This window comes from Rhinatrema bivittatum, chromosome 12 (assembly GCF_901001135.1).
Source record: "Rhinatrema bivittatum chromosome 12, aRhiBiv1.1, whole genome shotgun sequence".
In the NCBI taxonomy this organism is placed as follows: Eukaryota; Metazoa; Chordata; class Amphibia; order Gymnophiona; family Rhinatrematidae; genus Rhinatrema; species Rhinatrema bivittatum.
Genome location: NC_042626.1, coordinates 74973465 through 74999346, shown reverse-complemented (window position 1 = coordinate 74999346; position 25882 = coordinate 74973465). Strand labels below are relative to the sequence as shown.

At 52.2% G+C, this 25882-nt stretch overlaps 1 protein-coding gene across 5 annotated transcripts in view; it reads right to left on the bottom strand.

Annotated features, from left to right (window-relative positions):
- The window catches only part of PGAP3 (post-GPI attachment to proteins 3), a 46396-nt gene that overhangs the window by 7282 nt on the left and 13232 nt on the right, over positions 1-25882 (bottom strand). For 3 of the 5 annotated variants that reach the window (XM_029572155.1, XM_029572157.1, XM_029572156.1), the window contains 3 exons: positions 16017-16079; positions 15573-15634; positions 15244-15380 (listed from right to left, as the gene is read on the bottom strand). In XM_029572155.1, the coding sequence (XP_029428015.1) occupies positions 15244-15380; positions 15573-15634; positions 16017-16079 (262 nt within the window). The remainder of the gene's footprint in view (positions 1-15243; positions 15381-15572; positions 15635-16016; positions 16080-25882) is intronic. The other 2 variants (XM_029572159.1, XM_029572158.1) reach the window with 1 other exon arrangement.

Sequence of the window (25882 nt, the reverse complement as noted above, 5' to 3'; positions counted from 1 at the left end):
GGTACATAGGTAATCAAATGAATAAATATGACACAGTTGTGAATGGTAATAGTATGATAAATATTCAGCAGGAATTAGTGAGAGAGGGTTTGAGGTTGGTTGAGGTTGGTTCCCACAGTTTTATTTTACTGGTGAAAGGTGGGACTCAGGCAAAAGAAAATTGGTTCTTACCTGCTAATTTCGCTCCTGTAGTACCACAGATCAGCCCAGACTCCTGGGTTTTGCCTCCCCTCCAGCAGATGGAGACAGAGAAAGCTTTGACAGACTCTGCCCTATATACTGAGATGCCACCCACAGTCTGTCAGTATTACTCAGTAACAAAGCAGAATGGTTCAAAACCAAACTATTACCCAAACATGTAACTTGAACTGGATCACTATGTAAATTGATCACTAACCCCAAATGGGCACAGAATCCGTTGAATACTGTGAATAAGATTAATCTGCAGACCAGAAATAAACCAATGCTGAATAAGCGGATTCTCCATTACCTCTATGCACTAAGTGGGCGGGGCTCTGGACTGATCCATGGTACTACAGGAATGAAAATTATCAGGTAAGAACCAATTTTCTTTTCCCTGTACATACCCGGATCAGTCCAGACTCCTGGGATGTACCAGAGCTTTCTTACCTGGGATGGGATCTGGAAAGGCCCGCTCTCAGCACACCTTCTCTGAATCCTCCCGCATCCGGGGCCTGGATATCCAGCCTGTAATGCCTTGCAAAGGTATGTAATGACTTCCATGTATCCGCTCTGCAAATCTCCTGCGGCGAAATTTGTTGACAAGAAGCCGCCTAAGAACAGGTAGAATGTGCTTGAAGTCCCACTGGTAAGGACCTACCACATAGCAAATATGCAGAATTTATAGCTTCTTTCAGCCATCGGGCTATCGTGGTCTTAGACGCCATATTACCCCTTTTTGGGCCACTCCAGAGCACAAAGATGATCCGAGACACGAAAACTGTTGGTAACTTCCAATAATGCAGCAGAGCCCTGTGAACATCCAATTTCCTTAAGTCCTTAGAAAGGGGATCCGACCGGTTCAGCTCCGAAAAGGACAGGAGCTCCACAGACTGATTCAAATTAAAGGAGGAAACTACCTTTGGAAGAAAAGTAGGAACCGTTCGCAAGGATACCCCAGAATCTGAAAAAAACAACCTAAAAACCTGGCTCTTCGAGCGAGCCTATTCGGAAGATCTAAAAAAAGGTCATTAACATCAAGAGTCTCAAAATATTGTTTTTATCTGTGATGTTTATCTCTTTTAAGCTATTTTATCCAGCCTTTTAGACTAATAATGTACATTTTATATACTGTATTTTTTGTTCTATGTTCTTTTACTGTAAACCGTTGTGATGTATTTTCGAACGACGGTATACAAAACTTTTTAAATAAAATAAAAAAAAAGGGCTCTCTGCATGATAATGCCTGAAGCTCGGATACTCTACGAGCAGAAGCAATCGCCACTAGAAATACCACCTTCAACGCGAGGTCTTTCAATGTTGTCCTTTTTAAAGGCTCGAAGGGCGCCGCACACAAAGCCGTGAGGACTACGTTTAAATTCCAGGAAGGACAAGGATGTCTCACCAGCGAACGTAAATGTTTCGCTCCCCGAAGAAAGCGAGACACATCTGGATGTGCAGCCAACGCTACCCCTGTATGGTACCGCGTAAACAACAAAGAGCTGCCACCTGCATCCTCAAGTAACTACACGATAAGCCGTTAGCTAATCCAGCTTGAAGGAAACACAAGATATCTGGCACGGACACTCGGGTAGGAACAATCTGTCGCTCTACGCACCAAGGATCGAAAATCTTCCATACTCTGACATAAGACAGGGAAGTGGAAGTTTTACATGACCTCAAAAGTGTAGTCACTACAGCGTCCGAGTAGCCTTTGCCCTTCAGCCGCTGCCTCTCAAAAGCCATGCCGCTAGAGAGAAGCGATCTGCCTGGTCGAAACAGACGGGTCCCTGATGCAGCAGATCCAGAAACCGCAGGGGACCCGCCACCGCTAGATTGACCAGATCTGGCAAATCATGGGACAATGCGGCCATTCTGGAGCCACCAGGATCACTTCTGCCGGGTGTAGTTCTATTCGCCTGAGAACTTTGCCGATTAGAGGCCAAGGCGGGAATACGTAGAGCAGGACGTTCGACGGCCAGGGAAGAACTAGAGCATCTACTCCCTCTGCTCCCGTGTCTCTGCGGCGAGCATAGAAGCTGGAGCCTTGGAATTCTTGAACTTTGCCATCAGATCCATGCCCATGTGTCGAGGATGAGCTGAAATGCTTTGTCGCCCAACTCCCACTCTCCTGGATCGAGTCGATGCTGACTGAGGAAATCCGCGTGAACGTTGCTGACCCCGGCTATGTGGGATGCCGCTATGCTGACCAGATTCTGCTCCGCCCAACTGATTAGCTGACGAGCTTCCAACAATACTGGCTGGTTTTTTGTTCCTCCTTGGCGATTGATGTACGCCACCGTGGTCGCATTGTCCGACAGCACCCTGACCGATTTCCCCTTGAGGATCGGAAAGAAGGCTTGCAACACCAGCCGTACTGCCCTGGTCTCGCAGCAAATCATAAAGGGCATCTGCACTATAAGCAATGACAGCTTCAAGTCATCCGGCCTGGAGAGCTTCCCCCTCTGACAGTGATTCGCTGGCCTGCAGCTGCTGCACCTATCGAAGACCAGCCCTCAAAGGAAAATTGCTACACATTGCAGCTCTGACCCCCAGTGCGGAGACCTCAAAAATCTTTTTGAGTTGAAGCTCCAGCTTCCGGTCCTGTAAAATCCTTGAAGGTCGTCGAGCCTGTGACTGGGATTGTGGTCTTTTTTTGTAACTGCCGAAACCACTGCATCCACCTTGGGGACCCGAAAGAAGGTCCAAAGCCTCCTCCGGCAGAGGATATAGCTTGTCCATAGCCTTTGAGATCTTTAAGCCGAGATCAGGGGTGTCCCATTTCTTAAACAAAAGGTCAGTAGCCAAAAAGTGGAATGGGAAAGAAGTAGGAGGACCCCTCAGGCCCAACAACACTGGATCCATACAGCTTAAGCGGGATTGCTCCTGCACCGCCTCCAGGCCTAATTCCCCCAAAATAGCAGGAATAAGAGGTCCTAGCTCTTCCTTTCTGAACAGGCGGACCACCCTTGGATTGTCCCCTTCCATGAGGGTGAGAGTCTCGGCCAAGTCCTTGTGGCTGGTCACCATCCTCTTCCACCCCTCGGAGGTTGGGATGGACGGTTCAGATCCTCCGGATCAGAGGTGTCTGTGGATGAATGTCTCCTGTGGACCGCGGGTGTACTGACCTTAAGGGGGCGCTTAGCTTAGTGGACCCTTAATCTTCCTTTTGTTTGGACCTTTTCTGGGACTTAAGGAGCACCGGTGATGCAGACTTGTCAAGCCCCTGGTTTTTGCTAGCTTTCCTGGCCTTGAAGGCCTTGTGCCATAAAAGGACAAAGTCTGAAGAAAAAGAGGATGAGGAGTCCCCATCACCATCAGGGTCATCCCCCAGTGAAATCGGGCCAGAGAATGCTGATTTGGCTCCCTGGGGGATCGGCCGTTGAGGAGACAAGGAAGACGGCAAAATGCCCTCCCCCGATGCGGCCCGCACTGAAATTATCCAAAATGGTGCCCGTTCCCGGGCTCAGCAGGAACGGGGCAGAGGAAGGATCAGGCAGCTCCCTGAACGCATGGGAGACTGAAGTAAGCCGCACCAAGACCCCCCAGCAGCCGCAGTGGTTCCCTCTCCCCCCAGGGAGACAGCCTGAACAGAGATTGTTCCGCGACAGACGAGCCCGTGCCAAGCCACATGCCCGGCACGCTGAACTTCTCGGCATGTCGGGCCAACGAAAAAAAACAAAGGAAAATTGGGTTACCTGCTAATTTTCATTCCTGTAGTACCAAGGATCAAGTCCAGACCGCTGGGTTGTGTCTCCCTTCCAGCAGATGGGAGTCAGAGCAAAACTGAAAGGCACCCTCTTTTACCCTGGTGTGCCATCTGTGATCCTTCAGTATAATCCATACCATAGCAGAATGAATCATATCATAACCTCAACATAAGAACCAATGGCTATATCAAACCACCTAATGAAAGAAACTGCATAACTTCTGGAACCTATGTACATGGAGGGAGTACTTCCATATGCAACGTAAATGCTGTCCACTTGAGAATATTCTGCAGAATTAAAAAACGATAGCAAACGGACTCTCCAGATTACATGGACGGGCGTCTGGACTGATCCTTGGTACTACAGGAATAAAAATTAGCAGGTAAGAACCCAATTTTCCTTTCCCTGTACGTACCAAGATCAGTCCAGTCCGCTGGGATGTACCCAAGCTGCCCTAAATGGGGTAGGACCTGGAGAAACCCACTCGAAGAACACTACTGCCAAAACAGTCGCCAACCGGAGCACGGACGTCCAAACGGTAATGCTTAGCAAAAGTGTGTAAAGATTTCCAAGTAGCCGCTCTGCAAATTTCCTGCGGCGAAACAAACTGACTCTCCGCCCAAGACGCCGCCTGAGATCGAATTGAATGCGCTTTTAAACCTTCCGGTACTGCGCGCCCAAGACATATATATATGTCGAAGTTATGGCTTCCTTCAACCATCGGGCAATAGTAGCTTTAGTTGCCTTATGTCCTTTCTTAGGACCATTCCATAAGATGAACAGATAATCAGACAAATAAAAAGCAGTGGTTTCCTCCAGATAGCGAAGCTGAATCCACCGCACATCTAATCTCGCAAGTTGCAAGCCTGAGGCGTATTCAGATCCAAATCCGTGAAGGCAGGCAACTCCATGGTCTGATTCAAATGAAATTCCGACACGACCTTCAGTAGAAAGGAGGGCACCGTCCTAAGGGATACCTCTGAATCCGAAATCAGGAGAAAAGGTTCTCTACATGACAACGCTTGAAGCTCAGAGATGCGCCGTGCCGAAGTGATAGCCACCAGGAAAATCGTCTTAAGTGTCAAGTCTTTCAAGGTGGCCTGTTTCAAAGGCTCAAACAGAAGACCGCACAAGCCACAGAGAACCAGATTCAAACTCCAAGAAGGACACACTGGACGAACCGGAGGGTTCAAATATTTAGCACCTCTCAGGAAAACACGTTACATCCAGATGAGCTACCAGAGATGTCCCGTCAATCTTCCCCCGCAAACATCCCAGGGCCGCTACTTGAACCCTGAGAGAATTGCATGCCAAGCCTTTCTTCAGACCCTCCTGTAAGAACGCCAGAATATGGACAACTGAGGCACGACATGGTGACACATTCAACCCGCTACACCAGGAATCGAAAACCTTCCCGACTCGAACATAGGTGAGAGAGATAGACGTTTTTCGCGCTTGCAGGAGGATGGAAATAACGGAACCCGTATAACCTTTCTTCCTCAACTGCTGCCTTTCATAAGCCAAGCCGCTACACAAAAGTGATCCACTTGATCGAAAAATACTGGACCTTGCCGAAGAAGATTCGGTAGATGACTGAGCCGAAGAGGACCGTCCACCGCTAAGTTGATCAGATCTGCAAACCACGGCCGCCCGTGGCCACTCCAGAGCCACGAGAACTGTGTGAGCCTCTATCCTTCGCAAGACCTTGCCCACTAACGGCCAGGGAGGAAAGACGTACAGCAGAATGTCGCGAGGCCACGGCAGGACCAAAGCGTCGACACCTTCCACCCTGTGTTCCCTCCTGCGACTGAAGAACCAAGCCGCCTTCGCATTTCTCTGAGTCGCCATCAGGTCCAGACGAGGAACACCCCACCGAGTCACGAGATGCATCGCCTCCGCGGAAAGTTCCCACTCTCCGGGATCGAGATGCTGACGACTGAGAAAATCTGCCTGAACGTTGTCGACCCCGGCTATGTGGGAAGCTGCCAGCCGGACCAGATGGTGCTCCGCTCAGAGCATTAGCCGATCGGCTTCCAATGCCACTGGGCGACTTCTGGTTCCCCCCTGACGATTGATGTAAGCCACCGTTGTTGCATTGTCAGACAATACTCGCATTGTCGGACAATACTCGCACTGATCGACGGCTTACCAGGGGAAGGAAACTGTGCCAGGACATACTGCACTGGTTTCCAAGCGATTTATGGACCATTTCGCCTGCTTGCCCTTTACAACGGCCCTGGGCTGCCCTCAAATGGCAAATCGCACCCCAGCCGGAAGGCTGGCATCTGTCGTCACGAAACCCACTGGGGCTCCTCCAGGTCCATCCCGCGCTGCACGTGGGCCGGAATCAACCACCAACGAAGACTGGACCTGGTAGGTTCCAAGAGCGGCAATCTGATTGGAACTCTTCCGACTTCGGGTCCCAACGAGAAAGTAATGCCCTCTGCAAGGGTCTCATATGAGCAAAGGCCCAAGGGACTAATTCTAGAGTAGATGCCATAGAACCAAGCAAGTAATCCCAAACCAGGGGTAGCAGTAGAGACAACAGCCGCCGGATCTGAGCTGTTAACTTGTCGATTCGCTCCTGTGTGAGAAAGACCTTGCCGACCGATGTGTCGAACCAAGCACCCAAGACGTTCAGCACTGGGATGGGACTAATTGGCTCTTGGCAAAATTGATGACCCAACCAAGGGAATGGAGCCAGGCCACTACTGATTGAACCGCTGCTCTGCAAAGCTCCTCCGATTTTGCGCGGATGAGCCGATCATCCAGATAGGGATGAACCAAAATCCCCTCCCGCATGAGGGCCGCAGCTACTACCACCATTACTTTGGTGAAGACGCTGGGAGCTGTCGCCAATCCGAATGGGTGTACCTGAAACTGATAATGCTCGCCCAGAATCATGAACCGTAGAAACCACCGATACTGTTCGCAAATCCCTATGTGAAGATACGCTTCCATCAGGTCTAAAGCAGCCAAATATTTGCCGTAGTGGACGGCCGCAATCACTGAGCGGAGAGTTTCCATGCGAAAACAGGGTGCCCGAAGCGCTTTGTTCACCTTCTTCAGATCCAAGATCGGGCGCTAGGAGCCTTCCTTCTTGGGAACCATGAAATATATGGAGTATCTGCCGGTCCTACATTCGGGACCGGGATAATGGCTCCCAGCGCTTTCAACCGGCCCAGGGTTTGAAGAACCGCTGTCCGTTTTGCGCGGGAGCCAGTTGAAAGCGTGGGAGCCATTGTCCCAGTCCCGCCGGAGGAATGCTGGACAGGCAGATACTCCATATTTTTCATGGTTTCCAAGAAGGAAGGCTCCTTCCACCCGATCTTGGATCGGGTGGAAGGGATATGATAAGGGCTTCCAGATCATCCCCGAACAAGAATTTCCCTTTAAAGGGGAGATTGCCTAGCTGGGCCTTGGAGGAAATATCGGCTGACCAGTTGCGGAGCCACAGAAGCCTTTTAGCAGAGACCGCCGAAGCCATAGTGTGCGAAGACGCCCGAAGATCATACAAGGCATCCGCGGTGTAAGCCACAGTCGCCTCCATGCAATCTGCCTGCTCCGCTTCCACTGGAGGCAACTCCTGCGTGGTGAGCAACTGCTGCACCCAATGAAGAGTTGCCCCTTGCATGAGGCAACTGCAGACTGCCGCCCTAACGCAAAGCGCTGAGATCCTCAAAAATCCGCTTGAGAAGGACCTCCAGCTTCCTATCCTGAAGATCCTTAAGAGCGGCAGCCCCTGCTACTGGAATGGTCGTCCGCTTAGTGATGGCTGAAATGGCCGCGTCCACTTTTGGGAACTTAAGGACAGCCAAGGACTCGTCTGGCAGCGGGTAGAGCTTCTCCAAGGCTCTCCCCACCCGAAGGCTGGCCTCGGGAGCCCCCATTCTCGGGTCACTAGTTTCAGTAGCACTGGATGAAAAGGAAAAGCTTTAGGAGGGGCCCGAAGCCCCGAGAGAACGGGGTACCCCTTATTAGCCTCCGAGCTCGGCTGCGGCGCTTCAATACCGAGCTCAGTCAGAACATGAGGGATTAAATGATCAAGCTCCTCCCTCCAAAACAACCTGAGGACCCTCGGGTCATCCCCCTCAACTGGGGTGGGGCTCATCAACATCCCCGCCAATATCCACGAGGAGAGGGTCCAGCGAAGGGGGATCCTGTGGATCGGAAGCTGGGGTCCTGGAGGGATCCAAAACCGCACGGTCTGGAGGAATCGGAAACCCCAGAAAGCCTAGCCACCTTCGCAGGCGGAGGCTCCTCAGCCTGCAACTCAGCCTCGGCCTCCAAAAAGGCCTTGTGCATTAAAAGCACAAATTTGGAAGAAAAGGGACGCTGCTCCGCGGGAGGGTCAGAGCTCAGAGGGGAGGCAGGCACTGGGAGCCGCTGTCTAACAGGGCTCAAATTCGGCGGGGAGAGGAGGAGGAGGGATCTCCCCTCCCCCTGCATCCAGCCCTCCACTGGAGCGTGGTGGAGGCAAAATGGCCGCCGTTCGCGCACTAATTGGGGATGGGGCAAGCCAAGGCCGGAGGAGGGCGCGAATTCCTCCCTGTGCCCCAGGAGCGCGCCGAAAACGACCCGCTGCTGTTCCCAGACGGTCCCTCCCCTCCCGGGAGGCACCGTGTACAAAGGCCATCGCGGGAGAGCCGCGCCACCAGCTCCCTGAACACGGCGAACCCCGAGGCATGCCCGCGGAGAGGGAGTGAGCACGAGATCAAAAAAAGCTGTGAAAATTGCCCTGCTTGAGCCCGGGAAACCTGTGCGCACGGTAGCAAAACAAGTTTTGTTTTTTTTCCCAAAAACGCTAACATGCAGCCACCCAGGGGAAAAAACTCCCCTGGGACCTCAATTGCGGCACAGGCAGCCCCCCCCCCCCTCCCGAGGAATTATGCCGTCTTAGGGTGCAAGGGGGAGGGACCGGCCCACCGGTTAATCCCCCTACTCACTGGCAGAAGAAGCAGCTCCAGGAAAACGGCTAACGGAGTAATCTAACCCCAGCTGTGCCTCAACCAAGGGAGGACTGACTGTCAGCTCCAGAAAAGAAAACTAACTACTTTTGTTCTTTGGGGGGGGGGTTTGTGTGGTTTTTTTTTTTTAAATAGCTTGTTTTTGCCACTGGTAGAAAGCAAACTCCTCTAGGTCTTACTATTCCTGGCTTGCTTTGCTTTCCTTGTTTTTTTTTTTAATGGATCAAGACCACAGGTTCTGTCACCTTCATCTGCTGGAGTCAGAAAAATACTGAAGGGACCAAGGTAAGAGGGGTGCCTTTCAGTTTTTCTCTGACTCCATCTACTGGAAGGGAGACACAAGCCAGCAGTCTGGACTGATCCTGGTACATACAGGGAAATTGTTTTATTTTTTTTTATTATTTGCAGCCGCGACTGAACAGCAAGTTAAAAATAACCGCGGCAAAGAGGGAAGGGAGAGCCGAAGCAGGAACCAATTTCCCTGCAGCAACACAAAAGGAAAATTAGTTTCTTACCTGATAATTTTCGTTCCTGTAGTACCAAGGATCAGTCCAGGACACCTGGGTTGTGACTCCGCACCAGTAGATGGAGACAGACTAAAACATGTGGGCGGAGCCATATATGCCCCTGTGCCAGTCACAGCCCCTCAGTCTTACGTATGTCAAAGTAGCATAGGACAGGTAAACTAACTACATAACCCATCCCCAACGGGAGCCATGTCCAAAAAACCCCCTCAAAACGAGAAACAGCAACCGAACAACTCAACGAGCGGACTCTCCGATTCTCCAGAGCAGCTGGGGCGGGATCCTGGACTACTTGGTACTACAGGAACCTTGGTACTACAGGAACAAATATTATCAGGTAAGAAACTAATTTTCCTTTCCCTGTACGTACCAGGATCAGTCCAGGACACCTGGGATGTACCAGAGCTAACTTACCGAGGGTGGGAAGCTGAGAGTCCCGCACGGAGTACCCTCTCTCCAAAACCCCCGGCAGTGTCCTGAACATCCAGCCGGTAATGACGTGTAAAGGTATGCAACGACTTCCAAGTAGCCGCCCTGCAAATCTCTTGGGGGCGACACCTGAGAAGACTCTGCCCCGGAAGCAGCGTGAGCACGGGTAGAATGTGCTCGGAGACCCAGCGGCACAGACTTTCCTCGAACTATGTACGCCGAACCAATGGCCTCCTTGAGCCAGCGCGCAACCGTAGCCCGGGAAGCCGGACCCCCACGCATTGGGCCTGAGAACAAAACAAAGAGATGATCCGTGACTCGGAACGGATTGGTGACCTCCAGATAGTGAAGAACCGCCCTCCGGACCTCCAACCTCTGCAACTCCTGCATCTGTGGCAGCGACGCATCGGGGATGGGAAAAGCTGGAAGCTCAATGGACTGATTCACGTGGAACGCCGAAACCACCTTGGGCAAGAAAGGAGGAGTTGCCCGGGTAATGGGCTCAAAAGGAGACGAGCACAACGCGGAGAGTACCCAATTGAGATTCCATGACGGACAGGGATGGCGTAATGGAGGACGAAGACGTTTAGCCCCCCTGAGAAAACGCGCAACATCGGGATGCAGAACCAAGGAGCCCCTGTGCCCCTTGCCCCTCAGACACCCAAGAGCCGCCACCTGGACTCTAAGGGTACTGTACATAGGCCTTTAGCCAAGCCGGCCTGCAGAAAACGAAAGCATATCGGATACGGGAGCCGCGGTAGGATCCACATTGCGCTCCGCGCACCATTCATCGAAGACTACCCAGACGCGAACATAAGCCATAGAGGTAGACGGCTTTCTGGCCCGCAACAACGTAGCGACTACCGCATCCGAATAACCTTTCCTCTTCAAGCGCTGCCTCTCAAAAGCCATGCCGCGAGACAGAAGTGATCCGCATTCGCCGAACAAACGGGGCCTCGACGGAGGAGGCCCGGCAACCCCTGAAGGCGAAGGGGAGACGCTATCGACAACTGGATGAGGTCTGCGAACCACGGTCGCCGCGGCCATTCTGGCGCTACCAAGATCACACTTGCCGGATGCAATTCGATGCGCCGAAGAATCCTGACGATCATCGGCCAAGGAGGGAACACGTACAGCAAGACATTCGTCGACCAAGGAAGGACCAACGCGTCGACACCTTCGGTCCCTCTCTCCCTCCGACGGCTGTAAAACCTGGCGCCTTGGCCTTCTGCCAGGTGGCCATGAGGTCCATATGAGGCGTCCCCCACTTTTGGCAGACGAGATGAAAAGCCTCCGGCGCCAGGTCCCACTCTCCGGGAACCAGATGATGACGGCTGAGAAAATCCGCCTGAACGTTGTCGACCCCGGCAATGTGAGACGCTGCTAGGTCGCTGAGGTTGCGCTCCGCCCAAGCTAGCAAGAGCTGCGCCTCTTCTGCCACGAGAGGACTTCTCGTTCCCCCCTGGCGATTGATGTAGGATACGGTGGTGGCATTATCCGACAACACTCGAACCGCCTTTCCCCGTATCAACGGCAGAAAGGACTGTAGGGCCCAACGCACCGCCCGGGTCTCCAGACGATTGATGGACCACTGAGTCTGGGTCGAGGGCCACCTGCCCTGCACTGACCTGCCCAGACAGACTGCTCCCCAGCCGGAGAGACTGGCATCTGTGGTTACCACCGTCCAGTTGGGCACTAGGAGGGACACTCCACAAGCCAAATGGTCTGCCTCTAGCCACCAGAGGAGGCTGGCCCGTGCCTGATCCGTAAGCGGAAGTGGCAGATGAAACTCCTCCGACACCGGCTTCCAACGGGAAAGCAACGCTGATTGCAAAGGACGCAGATGAGCAAAGGCCCAAGGGACCAATGCTAGAGTGGAAGCCATAGAACCCAAAACCGTCCGATAATCGGAGACCAGTGGTAGCCGAAGAGACAACAATCGGCGCACCTGACACTAAAGCTTGCGAACCCTGTCCATAGACAGAAACACTTTGCCCTTCCTGGCATCGAACAGGTACTCCAGAGACTGAGTGGGAACTAGGTGACTCTTGCTGAGGTTCCCCACCCATCCCAGGGATTGCAAGAGGGCGAGAACCCTGTTGACTGCCTGCCGGCACTGAGTCTCGGATTTGGCTCGAATCAGCCAATCGTCCAAGTAGGGGTGTACCAGCAACCCCTCCCTCCGAAGCTGAGCTGCGACCACCACCATCACCTTGGTGAATGTCCGGGGAGCCGTGGCCAGGCCGAAGGGAAGGGCCCAGAACTGATAATGTCGGCCCAGGATACAGAACCGGAGGAACCGATGGTAGAACGGCTGGATGCCGATATGAAGGTACGCCTCCGTGAGATCCAAGGATGCCAGGAATTCGCCGGGGCGGACCGAGGCAAATACCGACCGAATTGTCTCCATTTTGAAGCGCGGAATGCGAAGGCATCTGTTTACACCTTTCAGATCCAAAATTGGCCTTGCGGTGCCGTCCTTCTTTGGCACGATGAAGTAAATGGAGTAACGGCCGAGGCCCTGCTGCCCTATGGGCACGGGGAAATTGCCCCTAAGGATTGCAGGCGTTGGAGGGTTCCCCTTACCGCTGCGCGCTTTATGGAACGCATGATGACACCAGGAACTTGTCGAATGGGGTCCGTGCAAGATCTAATGCGTAACCGTGATTTATCAGAGGACCCACTGGTCCGATGTTATTTTGGCCCATTCCTCGGCAAACAACTGCAGCCGAGCTCCCACATTTGGGACGAACGACCGCAGCTGCTGCGAGGGATGGACCGGCCGCATCTCATTGAGAGGATTTGGGCCCCGCGCTCCCCGGGGCTCCCCCCTGACGGCCGAATCTTTTCCCTCGAAAGGACTGGGACCAAGAGGACGACCGGGAGGGCCCCGAACGGTAAGAAGAGCCAGCGGCCCTCTGCGGACGGGATCTCCTGCCGCCGCGAAAGCGGGAACGGCCCGAGAAAGAAGACCGAGACTTAGACCGATCCTCCGGCAGCCGAATGCCCTATTCTGCAACTCCTTGCCAAACAACCACTTTCCTTTGGACGGTAGGGCCCCTAGATGGGCCTTGGATGATCCGTCCGCCGCCCAGTTGCGAAGCCAGAGGAGCAGACGGGCCGACACCGCCGAAACCATGGATCTAGCCGAGGTACGAAGGAGATCACGGAGAGCATCAGCACTATAAGCAATCGCCGCCTCAAGCTGATCAGCTTGCCTGGACTCCCCTTCCGAGAGTCCTGCGTTAGCCTGCAGAATCTGCGCCCCGCATAGCGAAATTACTACAGATGGCTGCACGGACCCCTAGCACGGACACCTCAAAATTTTCTTCAGCTGTACCTCCAGCTTCCTGTCTTGTATATCCTTGAGAGCCGTGGCTCCCGTAACAGGAATCGTCGACCTCTTCGTCACTGTGGACACCGCCGAATCCACCTTCGGCAGACGGAGCAGTTCCAGCGCCTCTTCAGGCAACGGATAGGGCCTATCCATGGCCTTGCTGACCTTTAGGCCCAGCTCCGGAGTGTCCCACTCCCGGAATAGGATGTCCGGAGCCGTGAAGATTAACGGAAACGCTACTGCTGGCCCCGTGAGACCCAGCAGCACTGGGTCCATATTAGCTCCTTGTCTGGGAACCACCGCAGGTGCCTCCACCCCCAGCTCCTGGAGTATAGCCGGGATAAGAGGGGACAGTTCCTCCCTACGGAACAAGCGGTCCACCTTAGGGTCGTCCCCCTCAACGGCCGGGTTACCTTTTCCCGCCGCTGGCTGGAGAAGGACCTTCATCCGGCGCACCATCAGCCCCCCCAGGGACTCCTCGGCCAGGTCATCCTCCCCTGGAGAAGAGGAGCTGGAGTCCGTGTCCTGCGGGACACCCCGCAAGGGACGGCTGCGTCGTACGGCGCCCCCATCCGGACCCGTGGACTTCCTCTTCCGGGATCTGGCTGACATGCCAGACCCCTTCGCTGCGCCTGACTTCCTCGATTTACCTCGCCGCTTACATTTAAAATTTTTTTTTTTTTTTGCGCAACAAAAGTGCGAAATCCGACGAGTAAGACGACCCGGAACTGGACTCTCCTGAACCGGAGCGCGCGCGAGATCCAGCTCCCCCGGGGGCACCCCCCGCGGCCGCTGTTGCGGGGGAAAACGCGGGAGGCACGCCGCCATCTCCAGCTGCCTCCCTCGTGGTTTCCCTGCCTGCAACTAAAATGGCCGCCACTCCCGCGCTGAGCGGGAACGGGTCCCCCGGGCCTGCAGAGACGGAAGATTCGCACGGCGGCGATCGCGGCGCCCAGGCCCCCGGAGCGCCCCCGGACGACCCCTTGCCGCCAGAAACACAAACAGAGCAAATGCCGTCCCCAGACAGCCACGCTCGGGCCGAGCCACAGGCGCAGCAAACAGAGCTTCTCGGCAAGCCGCGAGCCGCGCGAGTGAGGAGGAAGAAAAATTAAAGTAATTAAATTAATTAAATGAAATTGAAGCGGACGCGCGCCAAACAGCCCCCCCCCCCCCCGAAGGAACAGAGAGCCGGCACTAACCAAAAGGAGCCGCCGCAAAAATAAAAAAATCAAACCTTTTTTTTTTTTTTTTTAAACTGCTGCTGCTGTCCACGGTCCTAAGGCCTCTGTTCCAGCGGGGGTGAGTGAACCGGGCTCCCCGGTGTCACCCCCGACGCTGCTACTACAAAGGCGGGCCCTCGACCCTAGCAGCGGCCTCAACCAGGGGGGGATGGTCCCCTCAGAACCTTGCAACCCCCCTGGGAGGCAGGACCAGCGGAATCCAAAAATAGAAGAAATCCTTAACTTCAAAATTTTTCTTTTTAAAACTAAACTAAACCAAACAACCCTGACCACTAAAAATCTCAGGGAACCAGGGCTGTGACCAAACCTGCACCATCTACTGGAGACAGAGTAAGACTGAGGGGCTGTGACTGGCACAGGGGCATATATGGCTCCGCCCACAAGTTTTAGTCTGTCTCCATCTACTGGTGCGGAGTCACAACCCAGGTGTCCTGGACTGATCCTGGTACGTACAGGGAAACGCTTTTTTTTTTTTTTTTTTTTTTAATGAAATCTGTTCTTATCTGAGTTCCAAACTACTTCCTTTAATCCTATCTGTCTAACTGATACTCCTATTCTCACTAAGCAATCAATACAGACTGTGGGTTTAGCACCTCCACCATCTGCTGGAGACAGAGAAATACTGATGGACTGAGGGTGGCACTCTCAGTGTATATAGGGCAGAGTCTGTCTAAGCTTTCTCTGTCTCCATCTGCTGGAGGGGAGGCAAAACCCAGGAGTCTGGACTGATCCGAGTACATACAGGGAATGACCATTCTAACAGCAAAGCACCAAATTCCTAAGAAACAATATCACAACACAAAAATGTCAAGAAAATCCAAGGCCTAGGCAACAGTGGCCCCCCCTTCTCCTTACCTAGGGCCACATTAGCCGCCATGTTATAGCCGTAGTCGAAGCGGCCCAGTGACAGATATGACACATGGCAGGCAAAGAGCAGGATCAGGAAAGCGGCAAAGAAGTGAGCATAGGCAGGACGCTTCAAGCACAGAGTCCTGTGGGAAAACAAAGAACAACCATGGAAGCCAAGCGGAGCTCACCCAAAGCACCAACAATCCCTCACTGGGCAGGCATGGAGGGTCAGGACGGGCGCACCCTTGCCAAGTTGTGTACAGGAGTGCCACACATCCTCTGAGCGCAAGGTGGCTTTCCCAGGGCACACTAGAAGGGATGTGGGGTGGGCTCACCTCATGCCACACAGGTAGATGGAGTGCAGGATAACAGCGGACGCACAGAAGTAGTCCAGTTTCTATGGGATGCAAGGATGGAGATGTTAGTGGGAATTCTGTGACATGGAGTGAGGCAATAATCTTATTAGGGCCCCTGGGAGACTGTAGCTGTGTGCCAGTATAAGAAATCACCAAAACCAATGAAAAGATCATGAGAGATCCTGCCTCACTGCACTGGCTCCACTGAGCTTAAAAGAAATATCCAGGTATGTCACAAGATCCCAGAGTAACAACATCCACTGAGTAACACTGCAGCACCCCCTCCAGTTAGGAAACTTGAAAAGCTAAGAGAAAGTTACACTGTAGGACTCCAGAATCCTGCATGACCCAGCCCCATCACTACAAGCCACTCAAGGTGCAGCCACACAGCAGAAAGTATCTCTCTCCCCCATCCCCCCTTACCTCAGTTACATCCGTGTCCCTGGTGTGAAAGACAGTCGACCAAATCCAGGCATTTAAAGAAACCTACGAGGGAAAGAAATGAGGCAGTAATGCAGTCACACTCCCAGCATAGTTCCAGATTCAGCATGGTGCAAGAGAAGGCACAGAGAACCCTAGCGGGTGCAGCCATGCTGCGGAGGTGACCTGTCTGTAGACCTGAGCACACAGGATGTGGGTAATGCTTGGTCTCCTTTCTTTCCTTAATTTTCTTTGTCAAAAAAAGTATGGGAATGAAAATTGGTTCTACCTGCTAATTTTCGTTCCTGTAATACCACAGATCAGTTCTACATCCCTACCAGCAGATGGAGTCAGAGAGCAAAGCTTTGGGCACTGCTACATATACGAGAGAGTGCCACCTGCAGTCCCTCAGTATTGGCCTGTACCCAAGCCCACACTAACAGAACTAACAAGCAAAGGGGGTTGAAACCCAATCAAACCTACAACCCATTCACACCCATGAAAAACATAACCAGAAAGCAAACACCTATGAAACTGCTCCATCAAGAATATCTGCAAAAGGAGCTCGTAGAAAACAGCAAACAACCTAGCAAAAGGCAGTCTTTCAGAATCTGAAAAGGGGTGGGCCTCTGGACTGATCCGTGGTACTACAGGAATGAAAATTAGCAGGTAAGAACCAGTTTTCCTTTCCTGTTCATACCCAGATCAATCCAGACCAGTGGGATGTACCCAAGCCACCCTACACTGGGCGGGAACCCAAAAGACCCGAGCGCAGAACACGCTCACCAAAGGACGATTCCTCAGTAGCTTTAATGACCAGCCAATAATGCTTAGTGAAAGTGTGAAATGAGGACCACACTACCGCCCTGCAGATTTCCTGAGGCAACAGAAGCTGACATTCCGCCCAGGAAGTAGCCTGGGCCCTGGTGGAATAGCTCTTAGACCCAAGGGTACTTGACGCCCTTGGGCTACGTATGACAAGCAGATAACTTCTTTAATCCAACAGGAAATGGTAGCCTTAGAAGCCTTGTCCCTCCTTTCTTTGGTCCGCCGAATAGGATGAACAGATGATCTGAACGTTGGAAGTCATTGGTAACCTCCAGATAGTGCAACAGGGCACGCCTTACGTCCAAAATATGAAGACCCTTCTCATGAGCAGATTCCCAGGATCACTGCCGATGAGAGGCCAGGGAGGGAAGGCATAAAGAAGAATTCCCGTGGGCCAAGGACACACCAGAGTGACTAAGCCTACAGAGCACTGCTCTCGGCGACGACTGAAGAAGCGTTCTGTCTTCGCATTGGCCCAAGTTGCCATCAGATCTAACTGTGGTACGCCCCACCTGGCGCAAATGAGGTTCCAAGCTTCGGGAGCCAGCTCCCACTCCCCCGGATCGAGCTGCTGCCTGCTGAGGAAGTCCGCTTGAACATTCTCCATCCCTGCGACATGTGATGTGGCAATTCCCGTGATGATGCTTCGAGCGCCACCATGGGACTTCTTGTCCCGCCTTGCCAGTTGATGTAAGCCACTGTCGTCGCATTGTCAGAGAACACTCGCAACCTTCTGTCTTCAATAAAGGGTAGGAATGCTTGCAGGGCAAGTCGAACAGCCCTTGTCTCGAGTTGATGGACCAGGATAGGAAAATTGGTTCTTACCTGCTAATTTTCGTTCCTGTAGTACCACAGATCAGTCCAGACTCCTGGGTTTTGTCTCTCTTCCAGCAGATGGAGACAAAGAAGTTTTAACAGACTCCGTCTTATACCCCTGAGGTGCCAACTAGAGTCTGTCAGTATTACACTGTACCCAAGCAGAAAGATTAAAGCATAACTTCCACATAAACAACCTCCCCCCGAAGAGCAGAGGGAATGAAAAACTTGCAACTCAATGAATGAAACCATGCCTATACTCTTTCCCTGAAAAGGGGGGCATTCGGTAAACTTGCAGAAATATGACTAACTACCGGCCAAGCGGACTCTCTGTTTTCCCATGGGCAGGACTATGGACTGATCCGTGGTACTACAAGAACAAAAATTAGCAGGTAAGAACCAATTTTCCTTTACTTGTATGTACCCGGATCCGTCCAGACTCCTGGGATGTACCAAAGCTTCCCTAACCAGGGTGGGACAGACAGTCTCGCTCGGAGTACACTGGCCCTGAAGGAACTGGGCTCAGGGGCCTGGACATCTAGACAATAATGCCTGGCAAAAGTGTGTATAGATGTCCAAATAGCCGCCCTACAAATTTCCTGCGGCGACACCTGCTGACATTCTGCCCACGAGGCCGCTTGCCATCGAGTAGAAGCTTTAAGACCAAACGGAATCAGACGGCCCTGACCAAGGTAAGCCAAAACAATAGCTTCCTTTAGCCAGCGTGCGATAATGGCCCTTGAAGCTTTATGACCCCTCCTGGGTCCACTCTACAGAACGAACAGATGGTCCGAAAGACGGAAAACTGTTCATGACCTCCAAGTAATGCAACACCCTCTTTACGTCAAGCTTCCTTAAATCCCTAGACTCTGGAGTAGAAAAATCCAGACCTGCGAAAGAAGGGAGCTCCACTGACTGATACAAATGAAAGGACACCACTTTCGGGAGAAAGGAGGGAACTATTCTTAAGGAGACTCCTGCTTCAGAAATTCATAAGAAGGGCTCCCTGCAAGATTTTATTTAATTTAGATTTATATTCCACTTTTCACACTTTTTTTTAGCGCTTCCCAGTGGATTATATGCAGGTACTGTAGGTATTTCCCTATCCCCAGAGGGCTTACAATCTAAGTTTGTACCTGAGGCAATGGAGGGTAAAGTGACTTGCCCAAGCTCACAAGGAGCGACAGCAGGACTCGAACCCTGGTCTCCTGGTTTATAGCCCACTGCTCTAGCCACTAGGCTACGTCTCCACTCCTATAAGGCCTGAAGCTCGGAAACACGGCTTGCTGAGAAGATAGCCACAAGAAAAATGACCTTCAATGTCAGATTCTTCAGGGTCGCTCGTTTCAATGGCTCAAAAGGAGCATTACAAAGGGTGCAGAGAACAGATTGAGCTTCCACGAAGGACAGGGGGGTTCTGGACCAGAGGACGCAAATGCTTAGCCCCTCTCAGAAAACAAGCCACATCTGGATGAGATGCTAGTGTAACCCCCTGCACCTTTCCACGAAAATAACCAAGGGCTGCCACCTGAATTTGTAGGGAATTAAACGCCAGCCCCTTGGCTAATCCAGCCTGTAAAAAATCCAGAACATCCGGAATTGATGCCCTGGATGGCTGCACTTTGTGGTCTAGATACCAGGATTCAAATACTCCCCAAAACTCTAACGTAAGCCACGGAGGTAGAAGTTTTACGGGAATGTAAGAGCGTGGCAATAACCACATTTGAGTAACCCTTACTCCTTAATCGCTGCCTTTCAAAAGCCATGCCGCTAGACAAAAGTGATCTACCTCTCCGAAACAAATGGGGCCTTGTTGCAGGAGATTCGGAGACGGCCGAAATCTCAGCGGACCGTCCACTGCTAGATTCAGAAGGTCGGCAAACCACGAACGCCTCGGTCACTCCGGAGCCACGAGTATCACCTTGTTCAGATGAGCATCAAAGCGGCGCAGAACGTTTCTGACCAACGGCCACGGCGGAATGACGTTCAACAGAACGTCCTTTGGCCAGGGAAGGACTAGAGCATCTACCCCCTCTGCTCCTGGTTCCTGTCGCCAACTGAAAAATCGAGGAGCCTTGGCATTGTGGCACGTCGCCATGAGATCCATGGAGGGCATGGTCCAGGGTGTGCCCAAAAGACGAAAGGCCTCTTCGGAGAGTTCCCACTCCCCCGGGTCCAACTGGTGGCGGCTGAGAAAATCGGCTTGCACATTGTCAACCCCAGCAATGTGAGAGGCCACAATCTTGTAGAGGTGTTGCTCCGCCCAGTTGAGCTTCTGCTGCCACTGGATGACTCCTGGTTCCCCCCTGATGATTGATGTAAGCCACCATCATCGCCTTGTCGCAGAGTACCCTCACTGATCGTCCCTCAACTAAAGGAAGGAGGGCCTGCAGCGTCAACCGAACCACTTTGGTTTCCAACAGATTGATCGACCAGGGCCAGGAGGATTCAGTTTTTGTCCATTGGCCTTGCACTGCCGTTCCTTGACAAACTGCTCCCCACCCAGACAGGCTGGCATCGATGGTTACCACTATCCAGGAGGGAATTTCCAAATCCACCCCCCCGCCGAAAATTGTCTGGACACTGCCACCAAAGAAGACTGGACCGTGCCGAATCCGTCAGTGGGAGGAGAAGATGAAACTGTTCAGAGAGTGGATTCCACCGGGAGAACAAGGCTGACTGAAGAGGCCGCATATGCGCAAAGGCCTAAGGCACCAGTTCGAGAGTGGAAGTCATCGAACCAAGGACCTGTAAATAATCCCAGACCCTGGGATGAGGCATGGATCGCAAGGACTCCATCTGAGTGAGAAGCTTGGACAATCTTTCCTCTGTAAGAAAACCCTTTCCCAAGATCGTGTCAAACTGAGCACTCAAAAACACTAAGGACTGGGAGGGAACCAGGTGACTTGTCGGGGTTGACCACCCAACCCAACGACCTCAACATCTGTAGCATTCTCTGCACCGCTGTTCTGCAAAGGTGTTCTGACTTCGCTCGAATCAGCCAATCGTCCAGGTAGGGTGTACCAGAATTCTCTCTTTCGCAGGCCTGCTTCCACTACCACCGTCACCTTGGTGAAGACTCTGGGCGCTGTCACCAGGCCAAACGGTAGAGCGCAAAATTGAAAATGATGCCCCAGGATTGCAAACCGCAAATACTTCGGATGATCTGGGCGTACAGGAATGTGCAAGTAAGCTTCTGTCAGATCCAGAGATGCTAGAAATTCCCATTTGTATACAGACGCTATCACCGAGCGAAGAGTTTCCATCCGAAAACAAGGCACCTTTAGAGTCCGATTGACTCTGTAAGTCTAAGATGGGACCGAAGGTACCCTCCTTCTTGGGCACCACGAAATAGATGGAGTAGCGCCCTCGCTCTTCTGTGGGTACCGGAACTATGGCGCCTAGGTCCTGTAACCGCTGCAGAGAGTCTTGTACCGTCCGGCGTTTTTTGGTGGTACCCGCATGGATCGGCCAAGCAAAATCTAATGCGTAACCTTGTTCTACTATACTGAGGACCCACTGATCTGAGATTAAATTGGTCCACTCTTCTAGAAAAAAAAGAGATAACCTCCTCCCTATTCTTGGGACGGAAGAGTGGACCAGCCTTGCTTCATTGCGCCGACTTGAGACTCCCATGAGATTGTGAGGCTCCATCTCTGGCAGGTCGGCGCCCTCGAAAGGACCGATTCCAAAATGATTGGCGGCTGGGACCCCGTCAAAAGGACGAACCGGACCGTGAAAAGCGAAACCGGCGATTTCCCTGAAATCTCGCCCGTTGAGGAAAGGATCCTCTCGTCCTGAGTCTATTCTCCAGCAACCTATGGACTTTATTCTCCCCCAGAGATTTTATCATGTCCTCCAATTGTTGCCCGAAAAGCAGCTTACCCTTGAAGGGTAAGGAACCCAGTTGAGCCTTAGACGAAACATCCGCAGCCCAGTGTCTAAGCCAGAGGAACCTGCGGGCGGACACGGCCAAGACCATAGTCCTGCCAGACTTCCGTATCAGATCATAAAGCGCGTCAGCACTGTAAGCTACCGCCGCCTCCAGGCGTCCTGGTTGCACCGCCTCATTCGCAGAAAGGGATGCTGCTGTGCTTGCAAATCCTGCACCCAGCGGAGACTGGCTTGTAGCGTGAAACTGCTGCACATAGCGGCCCGGACCCCTAGGGCAGAAACCTCAAAAATCTTTTAAAATTGCAACTCCAATTTGCAATCCTGCAAATCTTTCAGGACAGTGGCTCCTGTTACCGGGATGGTGGTTTTCTTGGTCACTGCAGAGACCGCGTTGTCCACCTTAGGGAACTTAAGGAGGTCCAGCGCTTCCTCTGGAAGGGGGTATAACTTGTCCATAGCCTGACTTACCTTTAAACCAAGGTCTGGAGTGTTCCACTCCTTAAACAAAAGATCCGTAACTGACATATGAAACAGAAAGGATCGAGCTGGACCCCTGAGCACCACCATCACCGGATCCATAGCTCCAAACCATGGGTCCTCCAGAGGAACCTCAATGCCCAGCTCCTTTGGCATGGCCGGGATAAGTGGACCTAGTTCATCCCTTCTGAACAGGTGAACCACTTTGGAATCATCGTCCTCCACTAGAGGTGTGCCCACTGGCTTGGCCGGCTGGAGTTGGTAATCCTGACCCGCATCAGGGCCCCTCACCAGAGGCTTGCGGAGGAGACTCCCCTTCATCTGCACCGTCATTATCTGAACTGTCCACCGGACCGGAAAAGGACCGGAGAGGGCGTTTAGCCTTGGGGGCTTCTATGCCACTGTGTGACTTGCTACACTTGTGAAGTGATGAGGCTCCTGTCCCAGCCCCCAGCGACGCCGGGACCTCACGGAGTACCTTAGTACCCTGGCTCTTTGCTGTTTTCTGTGCTTTGAAGGCTTTATGCAGCAACAAAACAAAATTGGAGAACGAGGAAGAAGACTCATCCGAGTCTTTCTCCTATTCCTCCTCTGAGAAAGAGATCCTAGCTGCCTGCAAGCCGCCGCCCCCCCCCCCCCCCCCCCCCAAGGGGCAGCAGGTTGCGGCAAAAAGAGGTAGCGGGGAGCTCCCCTCCCCCAGGGCAGTCTTCTCCTGCTCCCTGAATGTTCGCAGTAAGGCTTAAGTACCTGTGCTGAGAAGAAAAGGGTTCTGAGGCTGCCGCAGTAATTCTGCCCTCCCAGGGTCCCTGCGTGCTCTAGAGCTGCTGCAATGCGATTTCGCCAAATGAAGAGGTTCAATTTCGGGACCCCCCCTGAAGTACGAAAGAGCAACTGAACATCTTCCGACTAATCATGCCAGCAGTGAAACGCACAGCCATCTTGAACATACTAATATTTGCAACGCAAATGATACGTAATGCGTAGTGACGCAGTGACGTACTAATTTTTAGCGTAACATAACGTAACTCCATTTTGGAATAATACTTTGTATTGTATTAATACGAATGACAATGTAAAATGTCTAACACGTCAATTAAATGACGAAACAATAGTCTGATCTTAAGCTACACCTACTAGAGGACCACGCTAGCTAATGCTTGTTCAGCAATTTGTGAAATGTTTGTTCAGCAAAAACCAGAACGCATGTGTGAAAGATAAGAGTTGTAAAGTGCATAAAAGTTTGCTCCGGAGGGGGCGTGGCATGCAGTTGTACTGAGCCTTTGTCTTAGCTGCATCTTGCTGGCAATAAAAGTCTATCTTTACGGATCAGTTGTCTGGACCTCCTTACTGACTAAAAAGAGACGGTTACATTTGGCGAGCCTCAGCCAGGAGGTACCGGGGACGCTATTTTAGCCCCCCAGTTGGTCCGGTAGTTTGGTGGCGGAGCGATCCCCCAGACGCACCTGGTGAGTGGCCACCGCTGAGTTCAGCGATCGGGTTTCTGAGGGGACCGTTCCACAGAAATTCTTCTGAGACCTCTGGGCTGGTGATCTGGAAAGAAGGCTTTCGTGACGATCGGAAGAATCCTGCAGGCGAGTATTATGGGAATGATGGAAAAAAAGAAGAATAGCTAAAAGAGTAGCAAATAACCGGTCCATCCGTGAGGGGACCGAGGGGGCTTTGATCACACCCCAAGCGGTGGTTTGGTAGGAATTGCATTCCGAAAACCACGCGCATAAAAAGAGGAAAAAGAAGTAACGCGTACGATAGTGGGAATAGGTTTCTTGTTGTGTGAAAGAGAGTGAATGGCCTCGCAGTTCTAGACCGGGCGACCGCGTTCTAGTCGGGGCAATTGTGACCCTTTTGTGTCTGACGGATACGGACCCCTTACCTATCCGTCTTCCCTTCCCTCCTTTGTCTGTGAATTCTATCCTAATGGGAGGGGGCTATTCAACTCCACTAAAAGTTATGACGGAACACTATAGTGAAGTGTTCGATAAACGTAAATGTACTAAGCCCGGAATGGTTCAGCGATGCACCCATAGGTGGCCCGGTTTGTGTGTAAATTGGCCTCCGGAAGGAACTTTCAATTTCCAAACGGCCACAAGGGTCTTGAAAATAGTTGAGAAAGAAGAAAATCCGGGTTGCCCTGAGGATAAGCCATACATAACTGCTTGGATTGCAGTTATCGAGAATCCTCCGAAGTGGGCAAAGAAGTTAGTGGAGGGAGCCGCCCTCGTAATGGTGGCGCAAGTAAACAAAATGGGTGACCGGAAGTCCTCAAACCGGAAAAGAAAGGGAAGGGCGGCCATCTTAGGAATAAAGGACCATGCGTCATCTGCGGCGGCCATGTTTGTAGTGCAAGGGAACACACGGACTCAAGAAAAAAAAGTTAAACCCCTGCCGCCTGCAGTACTGCCTGACGCAGAAGATCTTCTGCCGCCACCCTATGCCCCTAGCTGCCCTCAATCGTATAATGCGCCACCAGATCCCCCAGCTCCCGCCGCTGCCCAAGTTGATCATGAAATAATGCCGATTCCCGAAGTACGGCTTGAAGCGGAAGCGGCGGCGGCAAAAGTTGAGGACGGCGGCGAGTCGTCCGTATCCGGCGGCACTCGCAGTAAAACCCAAGCCGCAAGTTTACAACTACCAATTAGAGAAACAACCACCGTAGTTCCCGTGGTCCCTACTGAAGAAAACGAGTATAATACTACGCAAACTATAAAGTTGTTTACTTACATACCTTTCACTTCCAGCGATCTTTTTAACTGGAAACAGCTCGGCCCCTCTTACGCTGATAATCCAGATCAGATGCTAGATTTTTTACGAGGAATTTTTGCAGCCCATAACCCCAACTGGGCTGACATTCGGCACCTCGCCTCCATCCTTTTTACCACCGAAGAACGCCGACAAATACAATTAAACATGGAAGAAGCAGCTCGGCTGGGAGCCGGGTCAGACGGTAATCCAGATGAAGTAGTGAGAGAGCATGCCCCTGTCGCCGATCCCAACTGGGATTTCCAGACGGCTGCAGGGCGAGCCAGCATTGCTGCATACCAAGTCGCCTTTCTCGGAGCTTTAAAGAAAGGAAAGCAGAAAGTCATGAATATGGGAAAGATCCGCGACGTGGTGCAAGGAAAAGACGAAACTCCTGGAATCTTTTTGGAGAGATTGATGGATGCATATCGGCAATACAGTCCGTTCGACCCAGAGGACCCCAAAAGTCAGTCCGTCATAGTAATGAGCTTTGTCGGACAATCCTGTCCCGATATCCGCCGGAAGCTACAGAAATCAGAAGGATTTGAGGGAATGACTATTAGCCACTTAAAAGCCATGGCTGACAGAGTTTATGTAAACCGAGAGCCGGACGGAGACAAGAAAGAAAAGAAAGAAAGTAGAAAGTTAAGAGAAAGTGTTAGTTTGTTAGCTGCAGCGCTGGAAGAAACGAATTTCGGAAACTCGGCTAGGCACTATCAGGGATATCCTGGGCCGAGAGGAAGGGGCAGGTCACCCTCGAGGGGACCGCCCAGAGGACGAGCTAGCAGAGGAGGATCGTTTAGGGGGGGAAGGGTGCCGTTGGGAGCCAATCAATGTGCATTCTGTAGACAAGAAGGACACTGGAAGTCTGAATGCCCAGAGTCCCTGCAAATGAAGCAGGAAGGATATACTCCGTCCAAACCAAAGGAAGCTGAATGGCAGATGACTGTAGGAGAAACCTCTAGCGAAGACAGCAGTGAAGCATGACTAGAGAAGGGAATTCTTCCATTCGATCCCTTAGTAGAAATTAAAGTAGGAACTGAGACATTTAAGGGATTGTTAGATACCGGGGCACAAAGATCAGTCATGACTACCGC